At 39.0% G+C, this 27,790-nt stretch overlaps 1 protein-coding gene across 2 annotated transcripts; it reads right to left on the bottom strand.

The window, feature by feature from the left end:
• Positions 1-892: 892 nt before the first annotated feature.
• On the bottom strand, positions 893-27,790 carry LOC109997785 (MAGUK p55 subfamily member 7-like). Of its 2 annotated transcripts, XM_065953880.1 has the most exons (17): positions 27,614-27,790; positions 26,254-26,372; positions 24,732-24,809; positions 22,484-22,564; positions 19,352-19,486; positions 16,936-17,017; positions 16,725-16,810; positions 15,573-15,650; positions 14,749-14,945; positions 14,607-14,665; positions 13,898-13,942; positions 9,935-10,108; positions 7,871-7,951; positions 7,677-7,770; positions 7,388-7,496; positions 5,753-5,896; positions 893-3,828 (listed from the first exon to the last, which is right to left on the bottom strand). In XM_065953880.1, the coding sequence occupies exons 2-17, from the start codon at positions 26,344-26,346 to the stop codon at positions 3,595-3,597; spliced, it is 1,770 nt and encodes a 589-aa protein (XP_065809952.1). In that variant the 5' UTR covers positions 26,347-26,372; positions 27,614-27,790; the 3' UTR covers positions 893-3,594. The 2 variants fall into 2 exon arrangements, with proteins under 2 accessions (XP_065809952.1, XP_065809953.1); XM_065953881.1 differs by lacking the exon at positions 27,614-27,790 and having other exon boundaries at positions 26,254-27,532.

The following is a 27,790-nucleotide window of genomic DNA, read 5'->3' as shown; positions in this document are numbered from 1 at the left end:
GTATGTGTATGTCCTGCAGGTTTGCTAACTTCATGCCCATCTAAAGAGCCAAGTCTCTGACAAAGTGTGTGTTGGGAGAATTAATTGCAAAAGGGAAGCTTTTGCCGAATTTAGAACTTCATCATTTCCAGTTCAGAAGATTCCGATTAGGGATTATTTAAAAATCATCTTAAATAATTTTCCTTATGTTACATGTAGCTAATGTATGTTAAAACACTGTAGCCCTAAATGAACAGAGTACAATGTGACCATATAGAGGTAATCTCAACACTATGCCGAAGACCGTCTGGAGTTTGTAGCTTTAACTTAAAAATGTTCATGTTAACAATTGATCAAAAACCTGTGATTTTTTGGTGACTATAAAATGAATATTTGGGCCTTTTTGTCGCATTTAAGATAGGACAGCTGAAGAGAGACAATGTTGGGAGGGGAGAGTGGTGGATTACATGCAGCAATGTGTCGAGGTCGGATTTGAACCCACGGGCCGCTACATTGAGGACTATAGCCTCAATACATGGGACCGCTTGGCTATGTGCCCCCCCTGTTAATTGTTGTATGTGTAAGAAACATATGTGTGAGTATTCAGCCACATCTTTATACTTAACCTTGCCAAGCTTTTTAGCATCCTTCAGCTAATTGTTTTGGTTCTACCAAGTGCAACTTTACATTTTTGTTTGAACGGATTACTTCTATTTAATTTCCTCTCTGTGGGGAAAAATATCTTTAAAATACTGCTCATTACTACCAACCCAACAACAAAAAGAAAACTGAAAAAACTTGTATGAAACAGATGAACATTTGCCAGACAATGAGACACTTTCCTCAGGAGTTGGTGTAGACCAGAACAGAGCTAAGAGGAGATAAAGGTAAAACATATTATGTTAACAGATGAAAAGAAGGATGAACCAAGTTTGTTTATTCACACTATAAAACTATAACTAGTCTGTAAAAAAAACTTTGGACGTTGGGGCACTGGTGGCGCAGTGGTTAGAGTGCACGCCCCATGAATTGAGGCTTTAGTCCTCGAAGCAGGCTTCCCTTTCCCGCATGTCATTCCCTACTCTCTTTCTTCCTGATTTCCAACTCTATCCACTGTCCTATCTCTCCAATAAAGACACAAAATGCCCCAAAATAAATCAAAACAATGTTGCACATTGACTTTGCTACCCAAGTAGCAAAAAAAACAGTGACCTTAAAATGACCCAACCATTGTCCACTAACAGAATACAGCAAACATGACTTTTAATGAGTCCTGTTTGTTATCTTCTCTTTTGACTTTCATAATTAAATTCTGTACATATTTTATTATTATCTGGAAGGGACAGATCATGTACATTCAATTCAATAAGTTAACACATAATGTGAACATGCCATTGTTAGCAAAATGCTAATGTACAAGGCATTCCCTCACAGGTAAAAAAAAAACAGACAGCCTTGAGCTAAGTAACTTATTTTGGTTCCACAACAGCAGCACTCATTTAGTCGTGTGTCAAATCCTACACCGACTAAGCCTCTACAACAAAACCCTGGAGGGGATTGAGTTGTGCAATAGAACATTTTATTTCTTACTATTTCAACTTTTTCTTTGTAATGAAATTGTTATGTATTTCCTGTAATCACTGTATGGTCACCTGGAAGAATTCATGACTTTTTAGTGAACAGTACTCTAAAATGAGCTGAAAACGTTTCCCTGCCAGCTTTAGGTTTGTATATGTACCTCACATATACTGTCAGCATGTGGTTAACTGTGAGGATTGTTTCAGAGTTTTGAATATCTCATGAGAAGAAGAAGATATTGTTTAACACCACTCATATTTATTTTTACATACTTGAGATAGACAGTGAGTGAGTGAGCCAAATTATTCGAGACCAATTGACATCATACTTCTGTGTAATGTTTGAAGCGGGAGCTGCAGCGAACATAAAATGGCGGGTTTTCATTGGACCACTCCGGTGTCTTAAATGGCATGGTTATGATCTCAGTTGGTGCCTGCAGATTCTCAGCGGTGCGATGAAATTATACTGCCACGCTTTGGCAGAGCTCGAGCTTCGGGCCTGGCAGAAGTGCGACTGCCGACCTGACTGTCTGGTTTCTTACGTTTTATTGCACAGGAGACATGTAGACACACCAATGATTGCATCTGCACTCATCCATTTATTCTTCTGTCTTCTTTGAGTATGCAGTTATGTTTGACACTGACAGTACGCATGTTAAAGTGAAATAAAACAAACTAAAGGTCAGTTTGTTAATGCTATTTATCCCTGCAGCCTAATAGACTGTGTAGAGCCTCAACATGCTTTTACAGTAAGCTTTTATGTTCCGTCGTAACTTTCTCTCCATATGTCTGCAAAGGCAAAAATCCCTGGAAAGTAATTACCGTCTCCCCACATCATGCAGCTCCCCCCCAAAACACGACATGATAGACACATTAACACTCCTTCACACCCAATTGAGCACAGCGTCCAAGAAGAGGAAGGAAACATCATGCATGTACAGGAATTCAGGGGTTAAAAAAGAATTAGATTAAGCAGCTAGTGCAGAAGCGTACTCAGGCTGCTGAAGGGCACAGGGCGGAAAAAATAAAAAGGGCACCATCTGTATGACATGGGGTTTCAGCATGCAGAAAATTAAGGTGCTAAATAGTGCATTGTTAAAATGTTTAAGATTTGGGAGGTGAAGGGTGTTGTCATACCTTAAGATTGGATTATGCATGAGCACAAAATATAACTCACTTTTTCCAGCAGAAACAATCTCAAAACAATGATTGCTTATCCTGCCTCTCCTCCTTCTTTAATAGCTGAAGCATTTCCTTCCATAAAATACCCAATTAATATAAGCCTTGATTATAATATTATACATCATTACATTATGCTACCGGTCAAAGTAAAGTTTTTGGTAAAAAAAAGATTGGCTGGTTAATTTTTAAATCCACCAGCCTCAGTGGCAGGTGGGCGAAAAAGTACATTTCCAACCTTGATTGGAAGGGCACCTGAGATTGCACTTGATGACGTTTTATCTCTCCGGAGGGAAACTGAGAGCCCCCCCGCCGCCGTTGTGTACAATCCTGAAACATGCAGCCATGAAACAGGTTTTCCTCCTCTTTCCTGCACAGTCTTTAATCGACTGTTATCTTCTGTCTGTCCTTATTTTGTTCAGCTTGTTGTTGGCAGCATGTCTCCCTGGCTGCTACTAATAATATTTCTCTGGTGTACATTACAGTTAATTGAAGTGCAGCAGCTGTCAGAATAATTACATGCTGATGTTTGCGACTTGGCAGGGGACGATTACACTCAGCCACAAACTCTGGAGAGTTTCCTTTTTTCCCTACTTCTTCGTCTCCTCCATCCTGTGAGTCGACGTTATTTCAGCTTGATGCCAGCAGAAAAACTGGCTCTAAGACAACCTGAGGAAGAAAGAGAGTGATGGATTCTGTTTGCCTAATTCTATACACACCGGGGGACACTATGGAAAACTGTGGTAGTGGGAGGACTTAATTACAAATGGAAAACAAAATATGATAGAAATTCAATGTTTATGAATAGAAATTAAGACAATTCTTTTTGTTTTGCTCTTTTTTTTTGTGGTTTCAAAATTCAAATCCAGCCACCCAAATAGCCACAACTTCTCCGTGCTTTTGTTGGAGAAGAGGGGCAAATCCACTCTGCAGGAATCCACTGGACGTCTGCCTCTTCCACCCTCTTTAGGTCGGCCTTCAGCTCTCGGAACGCAACAGCGATATCACCGTTAACAATCACTTTGTCAAACAAGTGACCGCACTGGTTCTCCATGGTTTCAGCTGAGTCAATCATGTCCTCAAACTGCTCCTCCTGTGACACGAGAAAACCAGGATAAACAACCCTTAGAAACATGATGCTACATTTAGTTTCCACTATGTCAATCAGCCTGTTGTTATAATCTGATTTGTGTGACCGTTGAGTAAAATATACATTTAAGACTGATGCAATCTCTATGTATATAAGTGCTGATATACAGGTATCAATCTAAGGATACTAAGGAAACATTTGTCATTAAGTTGTCATATAGCAGACTCTGTTACTTCATCTGCCACTTCTGCTTCATTTTTTTATGTCATGTTTAACCTCCAGAGAGCCCTCCACCCCCCCACCCCCTCCTTCCCTTCCATCCGACAGGGATAGACTGTCGCTATGAGTAAACAACCAACACAGGAGGATTTCAGGGGCTGTTTTTCTAGACATTTTCAAGAGTGCATATGTGAAAAAAGCTATAGTTAGTCTTAAGAACACTTCACAGCTGACAATTCCGGGACATCGCTGTCCAAAAATGGTCAGATGTAGATTTTCACATATGTAATTTACAGTGGGAGATTTGTATGTGTTCTCCTAAGTAGAAATACTTGTATGAAACACAGATGAAATACTAGGTTTTGATGGGGAAGGGGGTGGTGCATGAAAGGTTGCACTCACACTAGGCAATCTGTACCAATGTGTCCAGTTAGTTGGACTTTGTGAGTGCTCCATTCTGTGCTCAAGCACGGTACACTTCATTGGCCCTGGCCTGGAAGGAAGAGGTGTGCTTCAGCACGGCACAAACACGGGCACAAAACATGGACATGAAGTATAATCGATACCATGTTTCCCTTTTCAAGAAATCCTTATGGATTTATCAAAATGACAACAAATAAGCCAGAAAGTCAAAAAATGTAGTCATTTTCCATAGTGTGGACGCGGACTGACCGCACGTTCCTTTCTTAAAACTTTTTTTTTTAGTCTGCCTGTCTTGTAAACTAAGCACGCTCCATGATAACATAAAGTCATGCATGTTTTGGATTATGACATTATGTACAAGAGCTAACCGTGCCCTTCATTGTGCTGCCCATTTGTTTGCAATAAATGTTCCTGACTATCACCTGCTGTGTTCAACTCACCCTGACTTTAAAGGAACAGATTCAGCCATTTTTGTTTGCACATGCACCTATAATGGGATAATGTCAGGAAATGTTCAGGAGTGCAGTGCGTGAAAGGGGCTTACACAAATACTGCAGCTGAAGTCTGACCATATGCTGACAAAAAAAACTCCCATGTCTTTTCTCCATAATCTGCACATACTGTATCCTAACACAACATGGAACAGATCCACATGGCCGTTCATCTGTAAATACAGAGGCATAAAATGTTGTTACATGCTCAGCGAGTCAGTCAAGGAGAGCGGGACTTTTTACAACAGCTGTAGTACGGGTTGAGCGCACAGCCCTGAAAGATATGCTCGAAATATCTAAGGGATATGGTCTTTAGCAGTGGGCAAACTCCATCCTGGCTGCAAACCAGGTGTGTGACCTGGTGGGTTTAATAAGGGCAACATCGCGCAGTATGGGGTCAAACAGTGAGTGGGACGCCAGATGGGGATTATGAGAGTTATCTGGCATCTTTTTGTTATGTCTGAAATATGTCAGCCATCAAACAAATCCTGCTTGTTTGGAGACACCTGAACACCTCACTCACTTACATGTTAAGTTATGGAACAAGAAGCCACCCACCAAGCAGCTTGTAACTCCCCTGTCTCTTAAATGTCTCTTAAATGCAAACCACAGGGTCAACCATGTGTAAGGTAAGGTGTGGGGATGAGTAAGGGAGTTTTCTATGGGTGTAGGGTGGGTGTACCACTGCGTTTAACCTCACTCCGCCCTGCATGTTACAAGACATGGAACAAGCACCTGACTTCACACATGTACCTGGTGTGTTCAGTGTATTTTTGTGTTCAACTTTCTCTTACTGAGAAGATCCTCACTGAGTTCTTGTTCTCTTCGTCACAGATGAATTTAGCTCTCCGTCTGGTGAGGCGTAGCTCCTCGATGCGTGGGGGCTTCACAAACACCACGTAGGGTTTGTATTCAGACGTGTACACGTGCTTTATTTTCTATTGTGGCAAAGAAAAACAGGAGGAGGTTTTAGAGTTTTTTGGGACCCAATTTTGCCTTTAGAAAATGACGACAATTAGGATAGAGAGTGGAGTATGACATGCAGCAAAGGATCAGGGTTGGATTTGAAAACACAGCCTCTGTGACACGTCTGTACATGGGGCACGACATAACCGCTAGGCTATGTGACACCACAAACATAAAGAGGTTAGATAAACGGAGAAGTAATTATTACTGGTACAATAAGTAGCATATAATAGTAAAAAGTATTAATATCATCTTCTTCATTTGGCTCAACCAACAGAAACTAGTTCTGAACATTGACTGAAATCTGACAGTACATTTCCACAATCTTAGAGATTGCAATCTACTGAGGAATGTTGAAGCTTGGTTAAATTGGTTTAAAAACATTCTTACTTTGAACCATGAGGGATTACTTTCCATGCTGTTTAATAATGTACAGGCTATAATATGCAACAGATCAATAGAGTACAACAGAACTGATACAGTATGTTTATTATTTTATTGTTTTTCATTTGATTTCCCTTTCTTCATTTAATTCCCCCTGAGGAGGGTAAAGAACAGTATGTGCCTCTTTCAATACACATGGGCCTTGTTTAGACCGTTGGCCAAACGTTGTGTTTTGTCAGATCCAGATTAAATTCAAATGGTTTCAGAACATTTGGAGAGAAAAAAAAATGATATATTCATTTTGCACAATCAGATCTAAGTCAGTGGTTGAAATTTGGATAACCACTGATCAACATCTGATGCTAAAATTTTCATTTATACTCTTTTTTTAATAACTCGCATAACAAACATTGTCTAATCCAGATTGAAAAATAACATTGGGCCTACTCTGTCGCTGAGATTGTCAAGTCCTATACTACCAAGTAACAATACAGCTGCTGTAATTCTCGTGTTTGTTAGCTGCATCGCCAGCCTTTGTAGTTACCGACACCCCCATCTTTACCACTTATAAGCCATGCTGACATGTTGGTCATGTCTGGACACAAAAGTCAAATGTGATCACTAGCAAATACTGACTGCTAACAATAGTCTTTTTTGAAGGTATAGTTGATGCCTGAGCTTCAATAAAGTGTTAAACAGTGTGGACCTTAATTGTAAGGGTGGACCACATGTAAATGTAAATGCTTTTTATCCTTACTCAGGCACTAACTAACTGGTAGCATCAGATCCTACACTGTCTTCCCAACATGCACTACTGCCAATTCCGTGTTTGATGGAGCGCCTGGTCAATTGGAAACACTGCTGCCAGGAACCTAACACTGAAGTGGTGCCCTTTGAGACTTTATTTTTTTTTTATTATTTAAACATTCACAAGTCACTTGATGAAAACTATTAGGTTGAATGATTTACCAGGAACACATGAATAATTTTGGCTAGAATATGCCCTTCTTGGAAAATTCATCCAAATTTAGTTGGCTACATAAAACACATTTAATTAGCTTCTCTGAAATGATACTTACACTAGGGTGCACATCCAGGAGGCACACCTTGCCCTCAGCCATCACTCTGTTCACAGAGTCTAGACTAGTACCGTAGTAGTGTGCTTTGTGTCTCCCATACTCTATAAACCTGGAAGAGAGAAACAGAAACCGACAGGAAAGAGAATAAGACAGCATAAAATGGTACTCAGACACAACTAGAAAAGGAGGACATTACCCTCATAAAAGGGTAGAGAGGAAGAGTTAGTGCACACAACACCAGTGGGACTATTTTTAACATCCTGGGAATGGAAACCTTAAGAAACAGCACCTTTGATTGAGAATATCCTCTTCAAACATGTGAATGGATACAAAATGATAATCCACTCCGTCTTTCTCCTGCTTCCTCTTCTCACGTGTGGTGTCTTAAAGAGAAAAACACAGGGGACTGATACAGATTTCAATGAGGAGAAACCATTACTAGGTTCAAGAGGTAAAGGTGAGGGTTTTAGATGTCTGTCTTACACGGCACCGTGACGCCATAGTGGTCAGGGTCGGATATCAGCAGCCTCCTCTTCAGTTCACTTACGCCAACGCCGCTAGGCCCTGGAGACCAAGATCAAAATCACTAATGTTTTCCTCACGACAAGTCTAACATAGAATAGGCTTAGTGATCTGGTGACACATCTGTCTTTATCATTTGAGAAGAAGTGAGAGAGAGTCAGCGAGACAGAGGTCTGATTTCTGCGTGATTTTAGTCTGAAAATGATTTTTTTTTTTTCACTAAACTGAATGTAAAACACTCCCCTGTCCTCTGGGTAATCCATAGCATCACATCTAAATGTGACATCTGCAAAGCCACACAGTATCAGTGTCATTAAAGTGTAGGACGCACAGGATGGAGCAACAATATACACACTACAATACTCTGTAGCATATGGGATTTTCAGGTTTGTGCACCATGAGATTGCATCAGACTCTAATGGAGCGCCGTCTCAAAGTAGGATTCCTGACATACCTGCCTTTTCCATCATAGCCTTGCATGAGCTCAATACATTACAAAATATCAAGTTTATGGACTCTGCGCTCTAACACTGCTGATGTCCTCCACAGCTGTTCCACAGAACTGGAGAGGAGGGCTCTTTGGCAACTTTCTCCGAAGTTTCTTCTTCTTTTTTTTTTATTTTTTTTACATTTACTCAATCTGTATGTCTGAAAGAGGTCACTGCCACCAATTTTTCTGGGGCATTTTTCAATTTAAAGCTCCTTTGAGGAACTTTTCCTTTGTGTTGATTGTGGCGCCCCCTGTAGACAAAGTGGTACATTACATCTCATTGCTAATTTTGCCCTGTAAATGTGTTAAAGTATCAACAATTGTTGCTCACTCAATGTTTTGCTCACTGTGAATCTTTGCTGTGGGAAATGTAAATAAAGGTTTCTACAGTGTGTGCTGTAAACCAGCTCATCTGACACCTACCCCCCTGCAGCAGTTTCAGGCTTTAAAAACAGCAATAAAGAAGTGGTCAGTGTTTATGCTGATGTTCTCTTTCGCTTTTGTAGGTCATTAAGTGGCATCAGTATTCATTTGATTTTGTTTTATAAGCAGCTTAAAACTCCTCACAGGAGCTTTAAAGTCCAAATGAAGGTTATGTTTCTAACCTTCATGGTCGGACATTATCCTGCAGGTCCTGCTATAGCAATCTACAGTTTTCCTGTCCCAGGGTCTCATCACCAGTAAGCTGAATATTCTTCAGTCAATGAAGAGCCTTTACAGTAGACAGTAAAATGTATTGCAGAGTCGGGGTGAGCTCAAACGCAATTAAGGAGGTTTAAATGTAAATCCAGGCTGTCTTTACTGTTCTAGTTTGATGACGGAGAACTTGGCTGACATTATAAGGAGTCTTATTCATAATCCATCCGTCCCTTTCGCTCCATTCATCTATCATTCATCTCTTTACTATCTGGGCTTATTTTGCACCTCTTCAGTTCAACGTGTCTCTCTCCTTCAGCCTTCCAGTTTTACTATTTTCCCCTTTTCTTTACTTTCTCCATTAACCCACAGTCACAGGTGACCAACAGTTGCATCATAATCTGACATTAAAAAGACTAAATGTAAAACTCCCTGGGGAGAGATATAGCTCAAAAAATACATAGAGCAGGCCTGCAGGGTTGGCAGAGAACTGAATTTGGGGTGGGCCACAATGTAACGGAAGAGAACATAATACATTCTGCCGTAGAATTTTTTTGACAGTGTTTACGTGGTTCTGATGGGAAATAATTGTTCATGTACTCAAGAGTTGAAGCATTAATCTTCATCAATGCAATACTTTTTCTTTTGATCAAATGCAGCTTCAATAATGCTGTCCTTTAATGAATAGGATCACGTTATTTTGATTTTGAGGACAAAGGAAAACAGTGCGATAACACTAAACAGAACACAACTGACCACAAAATGTTGTACTTTCTTAAGAGTATTTTCTGAACAATGTTATATTGGACTGGCTAACAGCAAAGGAACCAGTCAAACATGCTTTTTGAATTGTACAAGATGGGAACTTGCTTTTTTCCTTCAGTTTAGCTCATACATACCAACCAGTGCGACCAAACGGTGTCTGTCCGTGGAGTTTCTGTAGTGTGGGATCACCTCTATGTAGGTAGGTGCAGTAAATGTTCTGTGTATGCCTGTGCTCCACCTCTTGGCCCGTGCTGCTTCTCTGGCCCAGCTACTCTTTCTCCCGAGCCGAAAGCTTCTTCTTAAACCAGCTAAAAACAGAGAGGCAATCTTAGACCAGTCAGGTTTCTTGCGTAAAAACTAAAGAGTATCCTCCTATTAACAGACCTACATCGCTGCATTGCAACAGTATATCTGGACCAATCATTGACAAATGAAGTACTGTTGTAGTACTGAAGGTTTGCGTCGGTCTCAAGAGCAGTCTCAAGACCACTTTAATATCTCAGTCTTGTCTCTGACTCAAACCCTTTTTCAATTGGTTATGTAATTGTCTTGGACAAAGAGGACTTAGGCTTTTTTTTAAAAACTGTAAAGACCACAGCTGCAGAGATATCACTTCATTAAACTGACTTATCTCATCATTTGCAATTCCACAACCCATCAGGTATCCTGTGACGATGATGTAGCTTCTGTTCCAAGCCACCAACTTTTCAAGGCTTTCAGTGCAGCCAGCAGGTCATAGGAACGGACGTCTGGCCAAGTCTCCCTACTTGTGAATTGCGATTGTTTACAACCAGCAAGAAGCGAGAATGTCGTAAGATGACTGCTTATGGTACCTGGGGTTGCATTATGTCTGGTTGTGTCTCCCCTTTTTGCTCTCTACTAGGACTGTTTTCATGCAGGCTAAGCACTCTGAAAAGCTTGTAGTGGATACCCCTTGAACTACAGAAACCAGAATATTTTTGGACCTAGAGGTTCCACTATTTTTACGCTAATACATTTTATCCTTACAGTGACTGGACCAATAACTTGACTCATTTTTTTTAAAATTGAAGTTCTGTTAAGCACTGTGTGACTTGCACTGCTCTAGTCTTAGTTTTGAATAAACCAGTTATGTATATCTATCAAACCTATTGGATAACTTTTATACCTTAATATGTTAATAATCTCTTCAGAAATGTGAGGCTTAATTACTTAAGTACTTATTGAAATTCCATGATTCAACATCCTTTCAACATGATTGAAAGTGGGAAATCTAGAACCATTTTCAAAAGCACCAATGACTATAACAGAAAGAGGGTTGGGCCGCAGTTGAAAAGAGAGGCAGAATAAAAGATTACAACACCATCTAAGAAGCCATCAACACCAAAGAACTACAATAAGCAACACAAACCCCTGTTATGAGATGACAACACAGTCTGTCATACAACGCTTGAAGGCCGTCTGACAGCAATCGTCTGCCATGCGACTGTGGTCTGGCCTGGCTTGGCAGGCACGTTCTCTTTTATGAAGTTAACTGCTGCTAAGTGATGCTGCCAGGCTTTCTTTGACGTCAGCTGCAATTTCACTTTGTAAGCAAATCTGTCCATTTCCTCTCCAGGCTCATTCTAAGAAATAGGGCCGTATGATTGAAGATTAAAACATTTTGTTTACATGAGAAATGTACTGATGATTTCACTTATAATGTAAAAGGTGATTAACAAACCAATGTGAGACAGTAAAGGAAAAATCCTCTCGTATGATCTAGAGGAAAACACTGTCAATCTAAAATAATGTTGGCAGTGAAATTCTCCTCTGTCACAGTGCTCTCATCCATAAAACCTATTCTTTTTTTGGCAAGGCTACATGAGATTTTTTTCTTACAGGAATGAATGAAAAAATGGATAGACAAGAGATAAGCCTGAGAAGAGAGTGACATGCAGTAAAAAATGCGACTGAGCCTTTCATGCCAGGATTATAAGATACAGAACCAAAACCCTTGGTTCTCAGAAGTACCATAAAATCCACAAATTCACCAAGATATTTTAGGGCATTTATGAGGCACATCATAATTCAGTGTTGACATCAGAAGAAATAGTTCAACAATCTGGAAAAACAACTACATATTGATTCCATTATGACTTTTCTTCATTAGTGCACTGATGAAAAGATTGTCCTTAACTTCAGGGATGTGTATATATACAGTATATAGGGTAGTGTTTGAAGGAGTTTTATATTAGGCTATTCTTTAATTCCAATGGACTTTGTTAAAATTAAACAACAATTTTTGACAGAAACATTCAAATTTAAAAGCAGGTTAGCAAGTAATTCTGCCAATGGCTATCAAATGCACACACATGATAATTGTTAGCTTGTGGTATATCTTAGTAATTCAAATATTAACTTTTTTCAAATACATTTTTTACAGTGAAATAAACTCACTAACACAGGGAGACAAAATTAGATCTAGATTTTTGTGTATTTTATTATCTGTGGCTTTAAGAGCTGATTATCTTGGCTTAGCTTAGCTTAAAAATAAAAACTAAGAAGAAGATTAGAAAGACATTTTGCACAATTTTGGCGTACCAGGTGTGTTGAAAAAAGCTGTAAAAATGTGTGTTGCGATTTTGAAGTGGCCATTATGAAGCTGTAGCTCCTGGCGAGCCTAAACTCCCCCAAATCCAGTGATGCCCTGACGATTTTATGAACCCACACCCTCCTCTTTTTTGCTGCTCGTCTCCTCCTCAGCAGAAAGAAAATCCAGGGCTTTCTACTTAATAGTGGACAGATACATACTCAGCATCCAAGGATTCACTATTTTCACAATATCATTTCGGTCACCTAGCAACTTCCTAGCAAATCCTAGCGCTAGTGATTTGTGCTTGTGTGCACTCCTCTTTTGCCCCTTAACAGTGTGAACTGCCAGCTTTAGCTTAACGTTTCAAAGCAGAAATGAGTGTGGTTTGCTCGTTGTTCATAGAACGATTAATCACAAGCTAACTTTATAAAATGTCGTAAGGGCAGAGTTAGCTTGTAGTACCGTGAATCATCAGAAATGTTTGTTTTAAGTTGAGAAAGAACATTGATTTTAATGCAGTTTTTCACATATTTCATAACGCAAAAGATTATGAAAAAACACAAGCCTGAGACAAGATAACGTTTCGATTTTTTGTTGTAATCCACAGGGGATTTTAAAATATAATCTACGGGTTAGCTACCTTAGAGCAAAGCTTCGCAAGCGGAAGAAAACAGTAATTGCTCTTACAAAAAACCCCATAAACGATGCCTCTCAATGCTTATGTCTTGTGAATTGAATCGAAAAACAAAAGATTGTAATAACAATACATTTTGTTTTACAGGGGTGAAATGCATCCCTCTAATTGATGTATTTATGCTAGGTGGCGCTAACTGTCTGGTGGCTCTAGCAATTTAGCCATTGGACAGGAGGTGGTATTTATCTAGTCTAACCCACAACAAGAAAGCGCCTCACAATGCCTTTTCTGGTGTATCTACACACACAGCACGACTCTATCTCACTCACTGAGTACTCTGCATGAGTGGGTTAGTCATGCAGCATCAGTAAGTTTACAATACATGCCAGACAAAGAGGGAACACAGAGTCTGAACCATGTCGTGAGGTGGAAGCTGGCCTGAGATCAAATGAAATGCACGTTAATTAAAGCCGAGACTTAGAACTGATAAAATGCTAAATATGTAATGACCTTGTGCGGAGCAGATGTAAAGAACAATCAGTCTGAAATGCATACACCCATATGAACCATATGATCATCCTGCACTGCTGATATCCATCATATATCCATGAGATCAAGACCAATAGAATAAATGCAATGACTTAAACCACATTTGCTGTTCCAGTTTTCTCCCACAAATCCTAAAACCACAAAACTACATCACCATGAAAACTGGTTTATAAATATTTATACTTGAATAAAACTACAGTGTAATTTTTCCCTGTTTTTGCTCTATTAAAGATCAATACATATTTATAGGCATGTTTTGAGCTGTCCAAATGTCTGCAGTTTTACTTTCTTGTTTCATACAGATCAACAGTATTTCCCAGTATCAGTGAAACTTCGAGTGTAACAAGTTCAACATCTCACCAATGTGGATCCCGGTTATAGCTCTGTAGTCTACATCCTCTGTGACTGAAAAACAATCAAATAAAAAGGAAAAACAAGAGAAGAGAGTTAGAAATTCATGGAATCAAACCCACATTAACTAACTAACTATCCATCGATCTATCTTTCTATATGCTTTGGAAATTCTAATAATAGTTTTATCGATAAGTCATACCAAGATTTTTTTTTAAATTAAGAACTACCCTTCTCAGGAATTGTCATTGAGAAACTAACACACAGTAGAAGGCCAGATACTTAAAACCTGCTTGGATACAACAAGGGAACATTTAACAGAATACTCTCCCTTTTTGTAATGTGATGCATTTGAGGTAATACTATTATTGTTTTTGGATAACACACCTCTATAAATCTTTAAAAGACTTCTAACCAAAACAAAAAAAGTACATGTTTTTCATGTCATTTGAATTATGCAGAAGGTAAGTGTTCCAGAGCAAATTCACACAGACAAAAACATTACCTTCCCCCTCATCTGTGCAGCATGTGGAGAAAACAAAAGCAGTGAGTACAACAGCAGGGCAGCAGAGCTCAACCATGACCCTGATCTTGAGACGTGACCTGTCACCTCTCAGCTCAGCACTAAAGGACCTCGAATGTGTTTACTGGAAAGTGTTAAAAGGTTTTATTCCTTTCAGGTGTGCTGATTTTATGGAGAAAAGGTTGCGCTCATCACCTGGTGGTTTGACTGGTCGAGGCCTGAACAGAGCTTTAGGTCGCTGTAGTGCAACTCTCCTGCGGAAATTAAACAACAATAAATCAAAACAGCATTTGGACATAATGTCATCAAGATATTAATGAGGAGCAAGATGAGCAACCTTTCGTGGAGCTGCTTGGAGGGGATGAGTCCTGCCCGAGTGCCGCTGTCCCCGAGGTGACAGGCCTGCCACCAGGTGTCATCCTCCATACTGACAATCTGGAGGACTTCGCCTCTTTTAAAGACCAATGCTGCATCTTTACAGGGAACCGCAGGATCCTCAAGAGGATCATAATCAAAAAGAGGCCGCAAGAACATCTAAGGAAAGAGTATTTTGTAGTGTTTTAGCCTTAAAAGATGACTAGCAGTTGACAAAGACAATACAAGTAATGTCCGTGTCTTTCTATACAGCAGCTAGGGAACCCCTTCTCTATCCTGCCGTTGGAAACAACATCCCTGTCCGATGCATTTAAGCATATGTTAGAGTAACTATTTGAATAATGGCCGTGATGAAAGAAGGTTATTCATCATAATCCTTTACAAATGCTCCCTGCGCTAACTGTTTCCAACATCTTGGACATCCACTTCATGTATGTGATGATAGTGTCGGAGAAATCTAAACAAAAGAGGATTCTGTAAGTTCAATGTTTCAACATAAAACATAAGATGAATAGAGTGTTATTGTTGAGTGTCTGCAGCCAGACATGTGATAAGTATAAAATGATCAGTCTTTTTTTGATATTATAAAAGTACTCCCTGACATCATGCTGCTGCAGTTACAGCATCGTAGCAAAGACACAAAATAAAAGCCAAACACACAAGATACCACTGATTTCATCCCTTTTTACTGAAACCATGTGGGTAGCCATTCCAAATGCAGCAACGTTGCATGCTCACATTAAAATACACACGTCACGGATTATACATGGTTTATATTTACAGTACCTTCTTCTTATGTGGTGACATTTCTCCGCTGGATGAGGCTGGAATGATTTTGAACTTCACTTCACCTTGAGAACAATCCTGCACAAGAACAACACAAGGAGAAGTCTGAAGCTTTGGGGAATAATCTTGCTCCAATCTTCTTCTTTTTTTCTCAGAGATAGTTAGATGAGACGTATGATACCTCTCTGCAGCCGTATAGCGTAAATGTGACGTTAGATAACAATAATATGACATAAAGACCGAGAGCACGGGGGGAAATGTCTAGATTTGTTTGGTCCCAACACAAGAACAACAGCCTACCAGCCACTTTACTTTGTATAATTAAGCTGAACAAAACTTGTTGTGCTAAAGGTGTAAAAGAAAGTAACATTCTTTGTATTTTCTTTTTCTTCTTTTGCTCCTTGTTGCCCTCTCGCTGTCTTTATGCTGACCAAAGCAAAGTGCATGGTTATTGCTTTACAGGATGCTGTATTCACACACACAAAAGCCATGAACATTTTCTGAAATATTCTGGAATGCAAAGAGCCACATTTTTCACCCCCTAATTTCTCATGCCAGCTCCTAAGTATAATTTTCTGCATGAAGTCAGGGTGAGCTGAAAAGTTAGGAACATTCTCCACAGGGGGGCAGGAGGTGATGATGATATATCACAAGAACCAGTGAGCGACCTGTGCAGTTGTCATACACATAATGAAACCTTGTCTTTTATGCTTGACAAAATGTTATTTTCCACTCTTTCATTGACACTGAGTCCAATATGACGCAAATACTATCATTGTAGCGACAAACTGCTTTGCCAACCATCTTGGATATCTTGTTGTGTAGACCAGGAGAACTTTGCGTGACTCAGAATCACGCTGAGAAGGTTCACATAAGTGAATAACATCAAAATACTCCATCCTTCTCCTGTACTAACGTCACCTTGCATCCCATGACAATTATTACACAGCAAGTAGTAAAAAAAAATAAACTGTTTTCTCATGTTTTAGCAACATTCCTCATATTGATAGGTGGACTGGTGAACGTTCTGTATTTGCTGACAATAGGAAGTAAAAAACAATGCCGAGGAGAGAAGAAAAGAAAAGAGGAACAGTCACTCAATTAGGTAAACATTTGAAAAGAAAAGCACTGAGCAGTGGAGGTGAGACTGACCAGAAGAGGAAGGACTTCGTTTGGCTTTTTGTGCTCCAGTGAGACTCCATTCACCTCTTTAAGCTCATCTCCTTCGTGGATCAGGCCTTAACAATGTTGGAAATACAAATGTAAAAACAAAGCAAACGAATCTGTTATGCACACACTAGTACAAGTTAATTTAAAGATACAGGAATGGATACAACTTTCATACAAGACTTTTTCAGCTTACCGCTTTTATCAGCAGCACCTCCTCTCATGATCCTCGCCACAACAATCGCCCCAGTGGCTCTATCCCTCTTAATAGTTGCCCCCTTGGGGTTAGAGATTATTGAATAAGTGATAGAGAGAAAAACACACAAACAAGGGTTGAAGTTTTTGGACAGTAAAATAAATAACATGTTGATTTCATTACAGTGCAGACATATTAAGAGTCACTTTAGTCCAGGGGAAGCTTATTTGTATCAGCACGGACACATTCAGCCAGCTGCCTTCATGTAAAACACAGAGCTCTGGAAAAGGTTATCCAAATCAGCATTATGTTCAACAGATGTTATTGATGTGAAGCAAATCGCAATGGAAAGAGCATCTTATGTAGATGACTACAATCAGCGCACGCTCGGGTGTAACTCTGTTGTCTGGAAAACTAGAACATGTTGGATCAATCAAAGAGAGCATGTCAGAAAAAGGTCAGCCACCCGTCCAATCTAGTGTTGGGATCAATACAAAAGTATGTTCTCCATTATTGGTGCTCATGCACAATTCCCTTTCAAAGCTAAAACAAATACACACATATAAATACACACATACAGTATACACTGCAAATAATATACCATCATTGGGTAAATGATGTTCCTATTTTATTAAGATCATATTCTATTTAGAATAAAAGATTCACTCATCTTGCTGCAGGGGATATGATAGTCGCTTTGTAAGCAAGATATCGCTAAAATTTCAATTGAATTTGGTGGAAAACTGAGGTCACATGCTAAGAAATGAATGCTTACTTTTGATGTGAATCCAGGAATTTCTAAAATGAATTTTAACTGTGTGCGTGAATGCATTTTTGATTATTTCTGATATTTTCTAATGAACTGCTGGACCTGCTTTAGTGGAAAACAATCTGGCACATGCACCTCGCAGCTGTCTGTCACAATACGTATTTTATGGATACCTTGATCCACATGCAGATACACGAGCATTTTTCGAACTGAATTTTGTTATTGAAATAGAAAATCGAAGGATTTAGCAGCCTTGGCGAAGGTTTGTAGCCTTTGTACTCTGATTAGTTTCCAGTCTAGTTTCTGTTGATCCAGGAAATCCTAGAAATAAGGGACAATGGCCTGGATTAAGGTGGAATCAGGCAGACCAGTCAGGTAGTATCAAGTATACTAGGTTTGATATGGGACCTCAGGATTTAGAAACAAAAGAGAAATTATTCCAACCCATTTTAAAGCAGTGCAAAACACACACACACATGAATGCTGAAATGATGCTGCGTGTCACAACAGATATATGGCAACAAAGATGTGGAAGAATTGACTCTGTAAATTCCTGGTTGAGGAAAGTGAGCAGCAGTCCAGACACAAAGGTGATCCAGGCTGCTGCAGGAACAGATCCAGTCCAAGAGCTGCAGACCTGCTACACTTTGGCATTCACATCTTTAGCAGTCACGCTGCTTGACAACATGACATTAATCCAGTCGCTAGAGAAACCTCAGGATAGTGTTTTTTTCTTTGAACTGCCTGTGCTGGTCAGATGTTGTGGCAGGACAAATTGTACATGTAAGTGTAGTTGCCTTATTACACGGTTGTCTTAACTGAAATACCTACACTTGTGTAGGTTGTGTGCACATTACACAGCTAGGTAGAACAAATTAGAAACAGGCCGACAGTTGTTCTCATGGAGTGAAAAACAGGATCATGTTAGTGACATAGTTTGTTTATCTGAGTCATGATGTGTGAGAATGGTCCAAACTTATTTTTGCATGGATTTAGCACAGTTTTTTAGTCTTTCTACCAGAGAGGTTATACACTTTCTGCCATAGTTTAACATTTGGAAAATATTGCTGTTTGTCATATTTGGTGAGATTTAGATAAGAGGAGGGATTGATGTACACCGATTAAAAAAAGGCTCAAGTTGGCAGGTCATTATCTTGGTTTAGTGAAATGATTTGAAACAAGAGAAACATGTTACCTCTGCCTCGGTCCAAAGTAAAAAATAAATAAATGTGTATGAACAGCTGCAAAGCTTGCAATAGGACATGATATATTTAGTTATGGTAGTATCTCATTATGTGTAATAAAATAATCATTAGAGTCAGGCTAGAAAGTTGGGTTGAGATCGCAATTTCAAAATGGTGACCACATTTCAATGGGCTTCAAAAGTTTGCTTCAGAAACTTATGAGTGACGTCAATGAGATTGTTTTATACAGTCTGTGGGGCTTATCTGTGCTAAGCTAACCTCATGTAATCATTAGCGCTGAACATAAATGACAGTGGAAGTGTCTCGACCTGCTACTCTACCCTCAGTTAGAAGTCAATGAAGTGTATTTTGTAAAATGTGGAGCTTTTGAGTTAAGCTAAACAGGAAATACAGTACATTTAATTTTACTTTTCATTTGAAGCGTGATGGTGTTTTCACTGACCAGAGGCTCTTTGGTTTTGTACAGACTGACATATTTGACTGTATCCTCGTCGCTGTCCAGGACGTCATCAGGTATGGGTGGCAGAGTGGGCTCAAAGTCTCTCTGAGCTACAGAGTCATGGACAAACAGGAAACTCTGTACATGAAAAAAGGAATTACAGTCAGCAGCATTAAGGCACTTAGATTTGACATTAGGGATTGTATCTTCCTCAAAGTAGATTGTAGCTTCCTCAGTTCAAACAAAATTGAAATTGGTGTGTTGTTGTTGAAATCTGTATCTTGATGTAGTGTACAGTGTAAAAAATGTATCTTTGTTTAAACGTCACATTTTAGGTATTACAGTAAGCTCAAAATCCTCGTTGACATTGTAGAGGTGATTAACTTGAGAATGAGCAAAAAGTTTGGTGGGCCTTCATTCACTAAAGCATTTTAATCCAAATGCAGCCCTTTCTTTATGGTCAAAAACGTACTTTTTGCCCATACAAATATTCCAAATTTAATATAATTTTAAAAGTACTGCCAGCCTGTGGGCCACCTGAAAGGAAGCCCCCACACACGCCTAACTCGGCCTGTCTGCAGTCACACTGGCTCGGCTCAAACATCACACATGTCTGGGAAAAATATAGCCCTCCAAAGCAGGACTGTCAAGTGATATATGACTGACTATCAATGCCCAGACAGTTCATTTAAGTTCAGTATTTGTTAACTTTGGCAGAGTCAAAACTCCAGGTTTGTTTGCAGAAAAACAATATTCTGGATCGGTCCTCTTCTGGACAAGAGTGCAAATCCAATAAAAGGGAATGTACTGTAATAAGAAAGAAGGAGACGAGGGAGGGGAACATCTGCTCATCAGCTTAATTTTAACAATCAGCCAATCCATCTGTCAGTTAGTCTACTTGTTATCCCGGGTCCGTCAACAGTTGATCTGCTTAGAAACTGCCAACGCGTGAGCAATGTGTCTCTGGCCACTTTCAGAGACAGATTTTCAAAAAAACAAACATTAATTTACAGAATATTAAACCTTGAGTCTCTTAAAAGTATGTGTGAGCTCCTGCATTTAAGCCAAGAACAAACTGGTCATTAAAATATTTAAACAAACCTGTTAGTTCTCGGAGGGCCTCAGCTCCTCATTATGAAACTCTACGACTCCTGCAGCTCACTGGAAAAATCTACACTGTGTGTGTGTGTGTGTGTGTGTGTGTGTGTGTGTGTGTGTGTGTGTGTGTGTGTGTGTGTGTGTGTCTGTGTGTGTGTGTGTGTCCTGTGTGTGTGTGTGTGTGTGTGTGTGTCTGTGTGTGTGTGTGTGTGTGTGTGTGTGTGTGTGTGTGTGTGTGTGTGTGTGTGTGTGTGTGTGTGTGTGTGTCTGTGTGTGTGTGTGTGTCTGTGTGTGTGTGTCTGTGTGTGTGTGTGTGTGTGTGTCTGTGTGTGTGTGTGTGTGTGTGTGTGTGTGTGCGTGCGTGCGTGCGTGTGTGTGTGTGTGTGTGTGTGTGTGTGTGTGTGTGTGTGTGTGTGTGTCTGTCTGTGTATGTGTTTGTGTGTCTGAAATATGACTGTCAGCAGATCAGAAAAAAAGGAAAACTGCATTGAGTCGTCTCGGCCTCTACATGAGTGAACACTAATAAACATAACTAGGGAGTAGATTAGCTTCAGTGCCAGTGTGGTTAAAAGATGTCAGCACCTCTCAGCAGGCAGAATGATGAGGTGAAATCAAGTTGAATCCAATTTACAGTTGAACAAATTTGTCACTTTGTGTGACCCATAAAAGAGCAGAATGTAGGAAACAGAATACTACGAGACATTTGATGTGCTCGAGCGTCTAAAACAGCTTCAGAATAGCGCCGATGGAGCATGACAGCATGAGAATTAGCAGCTCAGATTACTGCTCTTGTGTTAGCTGTTTCAATAAGAGTGACTGAACATGTTACCACACCATTCATGAGGTGTTTTCTTATACTATAATGATCTGCTGAGGCACTGAAGTACAAGGAAGTAAAAAAAAAAAAAGATACATGTGAACAGCAATTAAGTGATCTGCTTCAGTGACCCAAAACCCAACACTGCTCAGTCTAACTGTATCAAGCACAGACTGGAGACTGTGTATTGCTTGTGTAGTAATATTAAAGGGATTAAGATGTAAGGGGATTATGAGACATGTTTAGAAATGTTATTATGTATTTAGTTGCAAAGAGATGTAGGATGACAGGAGTGATAGCACATTAAAGTGTGTGTGGTATTTGATATCGTTAAATAAAAGCTGAAAACAGGAAGTAAAAGCCTAGATCTGATTAAAAGTCTCAAATCTGCCCTCCCACACCTCCCAAACCCTTGACCTGAATTATACTTGGTACTTGGATACAATGGACCCGCAGACCCTGACCCATACAATCACAAGAAATGTAAGGGTTAGGGTTTATTATTTAGGCTTTATATCTGGTTTGTTTAATTCATACAAAGACCGTATTTAGTGTTTATTCACAGATATTAGTCTGTACCTTTTGAGAAAGCAAAGTTAGCGTTTTCCCATCATGCACTATGAAATTTCTTAGAAATTTAAATCTGTCATTGATCCGTCTTTTGTCCTTAGCTCATCAACATAATCCATCTCCTTCTTGAGTGTCATTGGTTCCAAACCCGGGGTCAACGACCTCAGTGTGCCGGTGAGGTTCATCTGCTCTGTGATTGTCAAAATCAAATTTACTGAAATCATGATAACACACTTGCTGGATAGTTTATTCAGACGTCTGCAGATGTAAAACTGTGTAAAAAATAATATGGCAGCAGCTAGCTTTGTGGCTAGTTGCTGTTTTCTGGAAGCTGCTGACATGCCAGGTCACAGCTCCCCTCTAGTTTTATTTATATATCATTTCCCCTGTTATTAAGTCATTTATTTTCTCTCCGTAGCTTTGGATTTATTGTAGACATGAACGTGTTGTAAATTTACTAAGCTAACTCTCAGCAGGAGAAGCAAGCATTTCCAAAACTATTAAAAAATTTTTTAAGAATTCAAAATTCTTCAGTACAAATATCAGGGAGTTTAATTTGACTAAGGACTTGGCTGGAGGAGTAATGGTCAACACACACGTGTAAGTTTGTTACAAGAAAACCATCAACATGAAAGAAAATACTTTCTCACCATAAAATGGGGTTTAGAAACAAGGTCAACCAGTTCTTTGGCTTCATCTCTCCAACTCTGGTATATCAGCCCCTCGGCCAACTGGAAGCAGAGAAAAAGAGAAGGAGTGATGGTTAGATTTTTGATAATTAGAGGTACACATTTATATCATGGCCTGGGTGAGGTTACTGTAGAATACGCTGTAACTGGCCAAAAAAGTCAGAGAAACAAGCAGAGACGTACAAGAAGAGTAAAATTCCACTTCGACTAGCGTGACCTGTCAACATTACTGTCTTCATTTCTGTAACAACCCCTTCACCTCATTGGGAGTTTGCTTTTTAGTTCATGATGTTAACATTCTGTGTTACATGTAACTCTCTTTGGTTTTTGTCGTTTAGCCACTGTTGGAAAAATGCTCCCTAATGTTCAAGGCTACACGACAGCTGCGGCGACAGCTAAAACAGAGCAGCCCTGACCGTCGACGGAAAGCGAAGAGGCGGAGAGTGGCTGTGTGCAGTCGCCCGTCTTGTCAAGCAGATCACTGTAATGACTTCTACTGCTTCAAGATGTGGAGGCACACTCCAGAGACACAATGCATGAAGGTCATTAGTTTCCACTGTGAGCAAACAGAAGCCTCTCTGAGGGGAAACAGACGCATGGTTTGGCCCTAACAGCGGGTCCTGATGATTTAAGCCAGGCAGAGAGTCGCTGTCGAACCGAATCTGGAGCAAAGGAGGAGAGGGTAAGGAGATGGAGAGGAGAGGGATGGATAGACAGTATGGGAACATGGCAGGAGTAACAATAAAAATGGTAACCCTATCCAACGACCAAAACAGGCCAAATAACAATCTCAATTAAGACTAAGATACATAACTTATTTTCTGTTAAATACATTGTTTAATTAAAACAAATATAGTTTTGTTTTTTAGGCAATTAATTCCAATCATTTGTGTATGTTGTCAATCATAATATTAAAAAGAAAAGAGATTTGGGAGAGTCAAACTGAAAAAAACATGTCCAACATTTTGTTAACTAAAGCAGCCTCTCTTTCAGGATTAAAAATGTGCATTATTAATAGAGCCTGACCGATAAATCTATCTATCTCTCTATCTGTCTGTCTGTCTGTCTGTCTGTCTGTCTGTCTGTCTGTCTGTCTGTCTGTCTTTCTATCTATCTATCTGTCTGTCTGTCTGTCTATCTGTCTGTCTGTCTGTCTGTCTGTCTGTCTGTCTGTCTATGTGTCTGTCTGTCTGTCTGTCTGTCTGTCTGTCTTTCTGTCTGTCTATCTGTCTGTCTGTCTGTCTGTCTGTCTGTCTGTCTGTCTATCTGTCTATCTATCTGTCTGTTTGTCTGTCTGTCTGTCTGTCTATCTATTTATCTATCTATCTATCCATCTATCTATCTATCAAGGTTGGTATCGGCCCAAAAACCCCCATATCGGTCGGGACGTAATTGTTAACACATTTGTATTCATAGCTTTAGCAGTTTGACATTGATAATTCATTTGCCCCTTGGCACCTAAATCTTTGTTGAATCTGGCCCTTCTGACAAAGTACTTTAATTTGCCTTAAATAGGGTAAAGTGAAAGTACACAAGACTGAAACAGGAGAGAAACCGGAGAGTTAAGGGAAAGAACCGTGAAATGGGAAAGGGACTTTGGTGAAAGGATGGAAGTATAGAGTAAGGGAAAAATGTAAGAAGAACATGCTTCTTTAACACGTGGCCCAGGAATATGAGGGGGAAAAATCAGGAAATGAATGTAGAAGAATACTACTAGAAAGAAGTCAGTGGTATGAAATGGAAACATTGGAGCGATGGTTGCTAACATGATGAAGACTGGTAAATGTAATGCGATGCATATCTGAGGGAATAGAGACTGATCTAGACTCGCAGCATCAGTGGGAGTACTCTCTACTGTCACTTCATCTTATATCTGATGTTAAGTGTGCAGACTACACACTAAATGATTTTAGCAACCATTTGCTCGGCTATACAGTCTGTGACGTACTCCTGGCACACACATACAAAATCATATCTGCTCTGAAACGCTGCCTTTCAAACTGTAATAGAGATTTGAGTTAACATTTCATCATTCAGTACACATGAGACAGGATGTACGTTCCACTTGTGATTCTGTGAGACAGGAAAGTCATCAGTATATCTGAGGAATCACTTTGAATGATAAAAAAAAATCCATCTCCCTGCTTCCCCTGCTGTCAAACTGTCGTTTGTGTCTTTCTGTAAAAGACGTTTGGAGGGAGTCACTTACTTCTGAGGCCAGACTCGCTGCGTTCTCCTGGACAGGGACTGGGCATCGCTCCTCAAAGCGCTTCAAACGCTCATGGATCTGCCAAGTTGAAGAAGAAGCCTATCACAATAAAGTTTTTTGATGCAGAAAAAGACCCTTTCTACTTTACTTTGACCATTCATCCAAAAACAGCTACTACTGATATTTCTGCTGCTGGTAACATCAATTTAATGTAACAGAATGCATTTTTTGAAATACTTGCAGTGTTAACAGGACTATGATGTAAACTACTGAGTTTTGGCTGCAACTTTTTAAAACATCCAATAAATACAAATGTTCAAAGACCAATTATTTACCGGCTTTGAAAATAACATTTAAAAGTTTGTTTCAAAGTATTTAAAAAACATTTCACAAGGTATCAATATCAGCAATTGAAACGTTATAACAACCATTAAAATGATTTACAAACAAAGTCTGTTAAAAACAAGTCTGCTCTATCAATTTAAGATGTTAAAACTTTTTTACGCTTTCAAGTCATTAGGATATCACCAACAAATAGTTAAAACAACATTGAGTGTTTCAATGTGAGCAACTATCAACTGTCAATAAGTTGTTTACTTATCTAATCAGAGTATGAATGTTATTGTATGAATGTCTTTAAAATGTGCAATATCTATATCTATATGTCTCTACAGATCAAAATAGATCTAAGAAAGATATTACCTGATATTGGCATCAGATTTTTTCTCTCCCCAATATCGGTATCGGTATTGGCCCCAAAAATCTCATCAACAGATTGTATTTGACACAAACTAATGTTAAAATAACAAAATGAATGCATTATTAATCATTATTGAACATCATTAATTGCCACGTCATTTTTTGTTAACAGTAACATAATAATTAACTTTATTAATGAACTGCTAAATACTCATTCATGACCTTTCTCAATAAATGCTTTGATTTTTAAATCAGGTACAACTTCTTTTATGTAGCCTGTTGTTTTGTAAAAAAAAAAAAAAAAAAAAAAAAAAAGTATAAACTTTATAGATTGACTAAACTAATTATGACTTTAATTAATTTTGAGGTAACTGTACTTTATAATTATTAACAATATCATCATCATCTAGATAATGACCCCTGTTATAAGTATAACTAACAGGTAGTGTATATAATATAGAAGTTTAAATGAAGTCAATCTTGATGAACTGTGACATTAAACTACCACTTGAATGTGAATGCATTACTAATGTATTAACTGTAAATGGCTAGAATCAGTAGTGTGACTGACAGGGATTCACCTTTCTTAATAAAAGCACATAAAACATTCTTACTTTTGATTAAATTTGTATTTGTGTTGATAACATCTCTGTATTTTTACATACCTTTTACATACCGGCTTTTAGAGTTATAGAGTTATAGAGTATTTTAAAAGTTTTTAAAACTTATAATATTAAACCATCTATTTTGGGCACATACTACCTGAAGACTTTTGTTTTTTTGTGATTTGCATTAATACGGCACAAATCAAATGTGTGTTGACCTTAAAGAGCAGATGGAGTTTCTTCTCCATCAGCATGCTGTGGAGAAACCTGTAGTCGTCCTCTCTGTCTGAATGAATCTCTGGTTCCGACATCACTCGTGAACGCAGAATGCACCGGCCTGGAGGAGGCGAATCAGGGAACACACACAAATTCAAACACACACACACACGCACACACACACACACATCCACCTGCACCTGTTAGTGATTTACAGAGCCTGTTTGTAAGGTTAGGAGGTCAAGAACCCAAAAGAGAAGTCAAAGGCTAAATTGAAGGTGTGATGAAGAAACTGTTGGGGGAGCCTTTAAAACACACCCTGACGATGAGGATCAGAACTTCATATTTGGTTGTATTTTATCCTTTCTGGCAAGATAAGGGAGGTGACAAGGTAAACGTCAGATTCACCTGAAATATTTTGGAGGTATCTCTGTGTTTTATTCAGCTCAGCATCGTCCTTGATCTAAAACTGAAATCAAATATTGGACAAATTTATCAGTCAGGAATAAGACCAAAACGTGAGACTATTATGTGAAGAATGATCAGAGATAGGAGAGAAACATATTGTACAGCTTCTTATGAGATATTACTGCCACCTAATGCTGGAATGAGATATTTCAACACACACTGTTTTACAAGCGTCACTGGTGACTGCTCTATATGGATGTTAGACTGAATCTGATTTGTGTGTGGTACGTTGTTGTGTATGTAAACTGTATACGCACAGATGCTTTTAAACAAACGGAGCTCCTAGCAGAAAAAGCTATTTGAATATGAATTTAATGCCATGTCAGTAACAAGTTGAGTAAGTCAGTATATTATCAATGATATTCAGGCTTCTTTTTCTTTCTTTTTGACACTAAACGTGACATTCCTGTATGATTAATGGCTCATTGCTGACTTTAAATTACATTCAATGACAGGAAACATGACTCACTGAAGGATACATATCTGATGTCCTACACACAAAAATATAGGTTTACCTTATGTCTTTATTTATTTTCAACAATTTGAGATTATATGACCAATGTGAAAATAAGCATGCAAATACTCAGCATTCTATGTTCAAGTATTACAATCAGGTTAACATAAAGGCACTTATAATATAAAGTAACTGATGTTGCTTAACAATACCGTAGTAGAGACACACAACCAAATATCAACACATGTATTCTGTGTTAGAGTAGTTGAAAGTTTCACTGGCTGATAATAAATTAGGATATTGTTTTAAAACAAAAACATGTCTGATAACAGCTGTAACAACTATAATCTGAAGTACAGTTAACAAGTGTACAGCTCGTTTTTATGAGCTTTATAATGACATTTTAAGAGTGGAAAAATGTAGAACAACTTAATACTCACCTCACACTGTCTGTTATGCCACGTTCGACCCGGCCATACCTCTTAATATCTCCAGCTTAATATGAGCTGCTAACAAACATCCACTTGTCGAGAGAAACAACTGTTTAGATAGGGGCTCTATCTGTCGGTTTTATTCAGTCAATATGAGTCAGGGCTGACCTAAATCGAGTCAGCAGA

This window comes from Labrus bergylta, chromosome 4 (genome assembly GCF_963930695.1).
Source record: "Labrus bergylta chromosome 4, fLabBer1.1, whole genome shotgun sequence".
Taxonomy (NCBI): Eukaryota; Metazoa; Chordata; class Actinopteri; order Labriformes; family Labridae; genus Labrus; species Labrus bergylta.
This window is presented reverse-complemented; position numbering and strand designations above follow the sequence as displayed.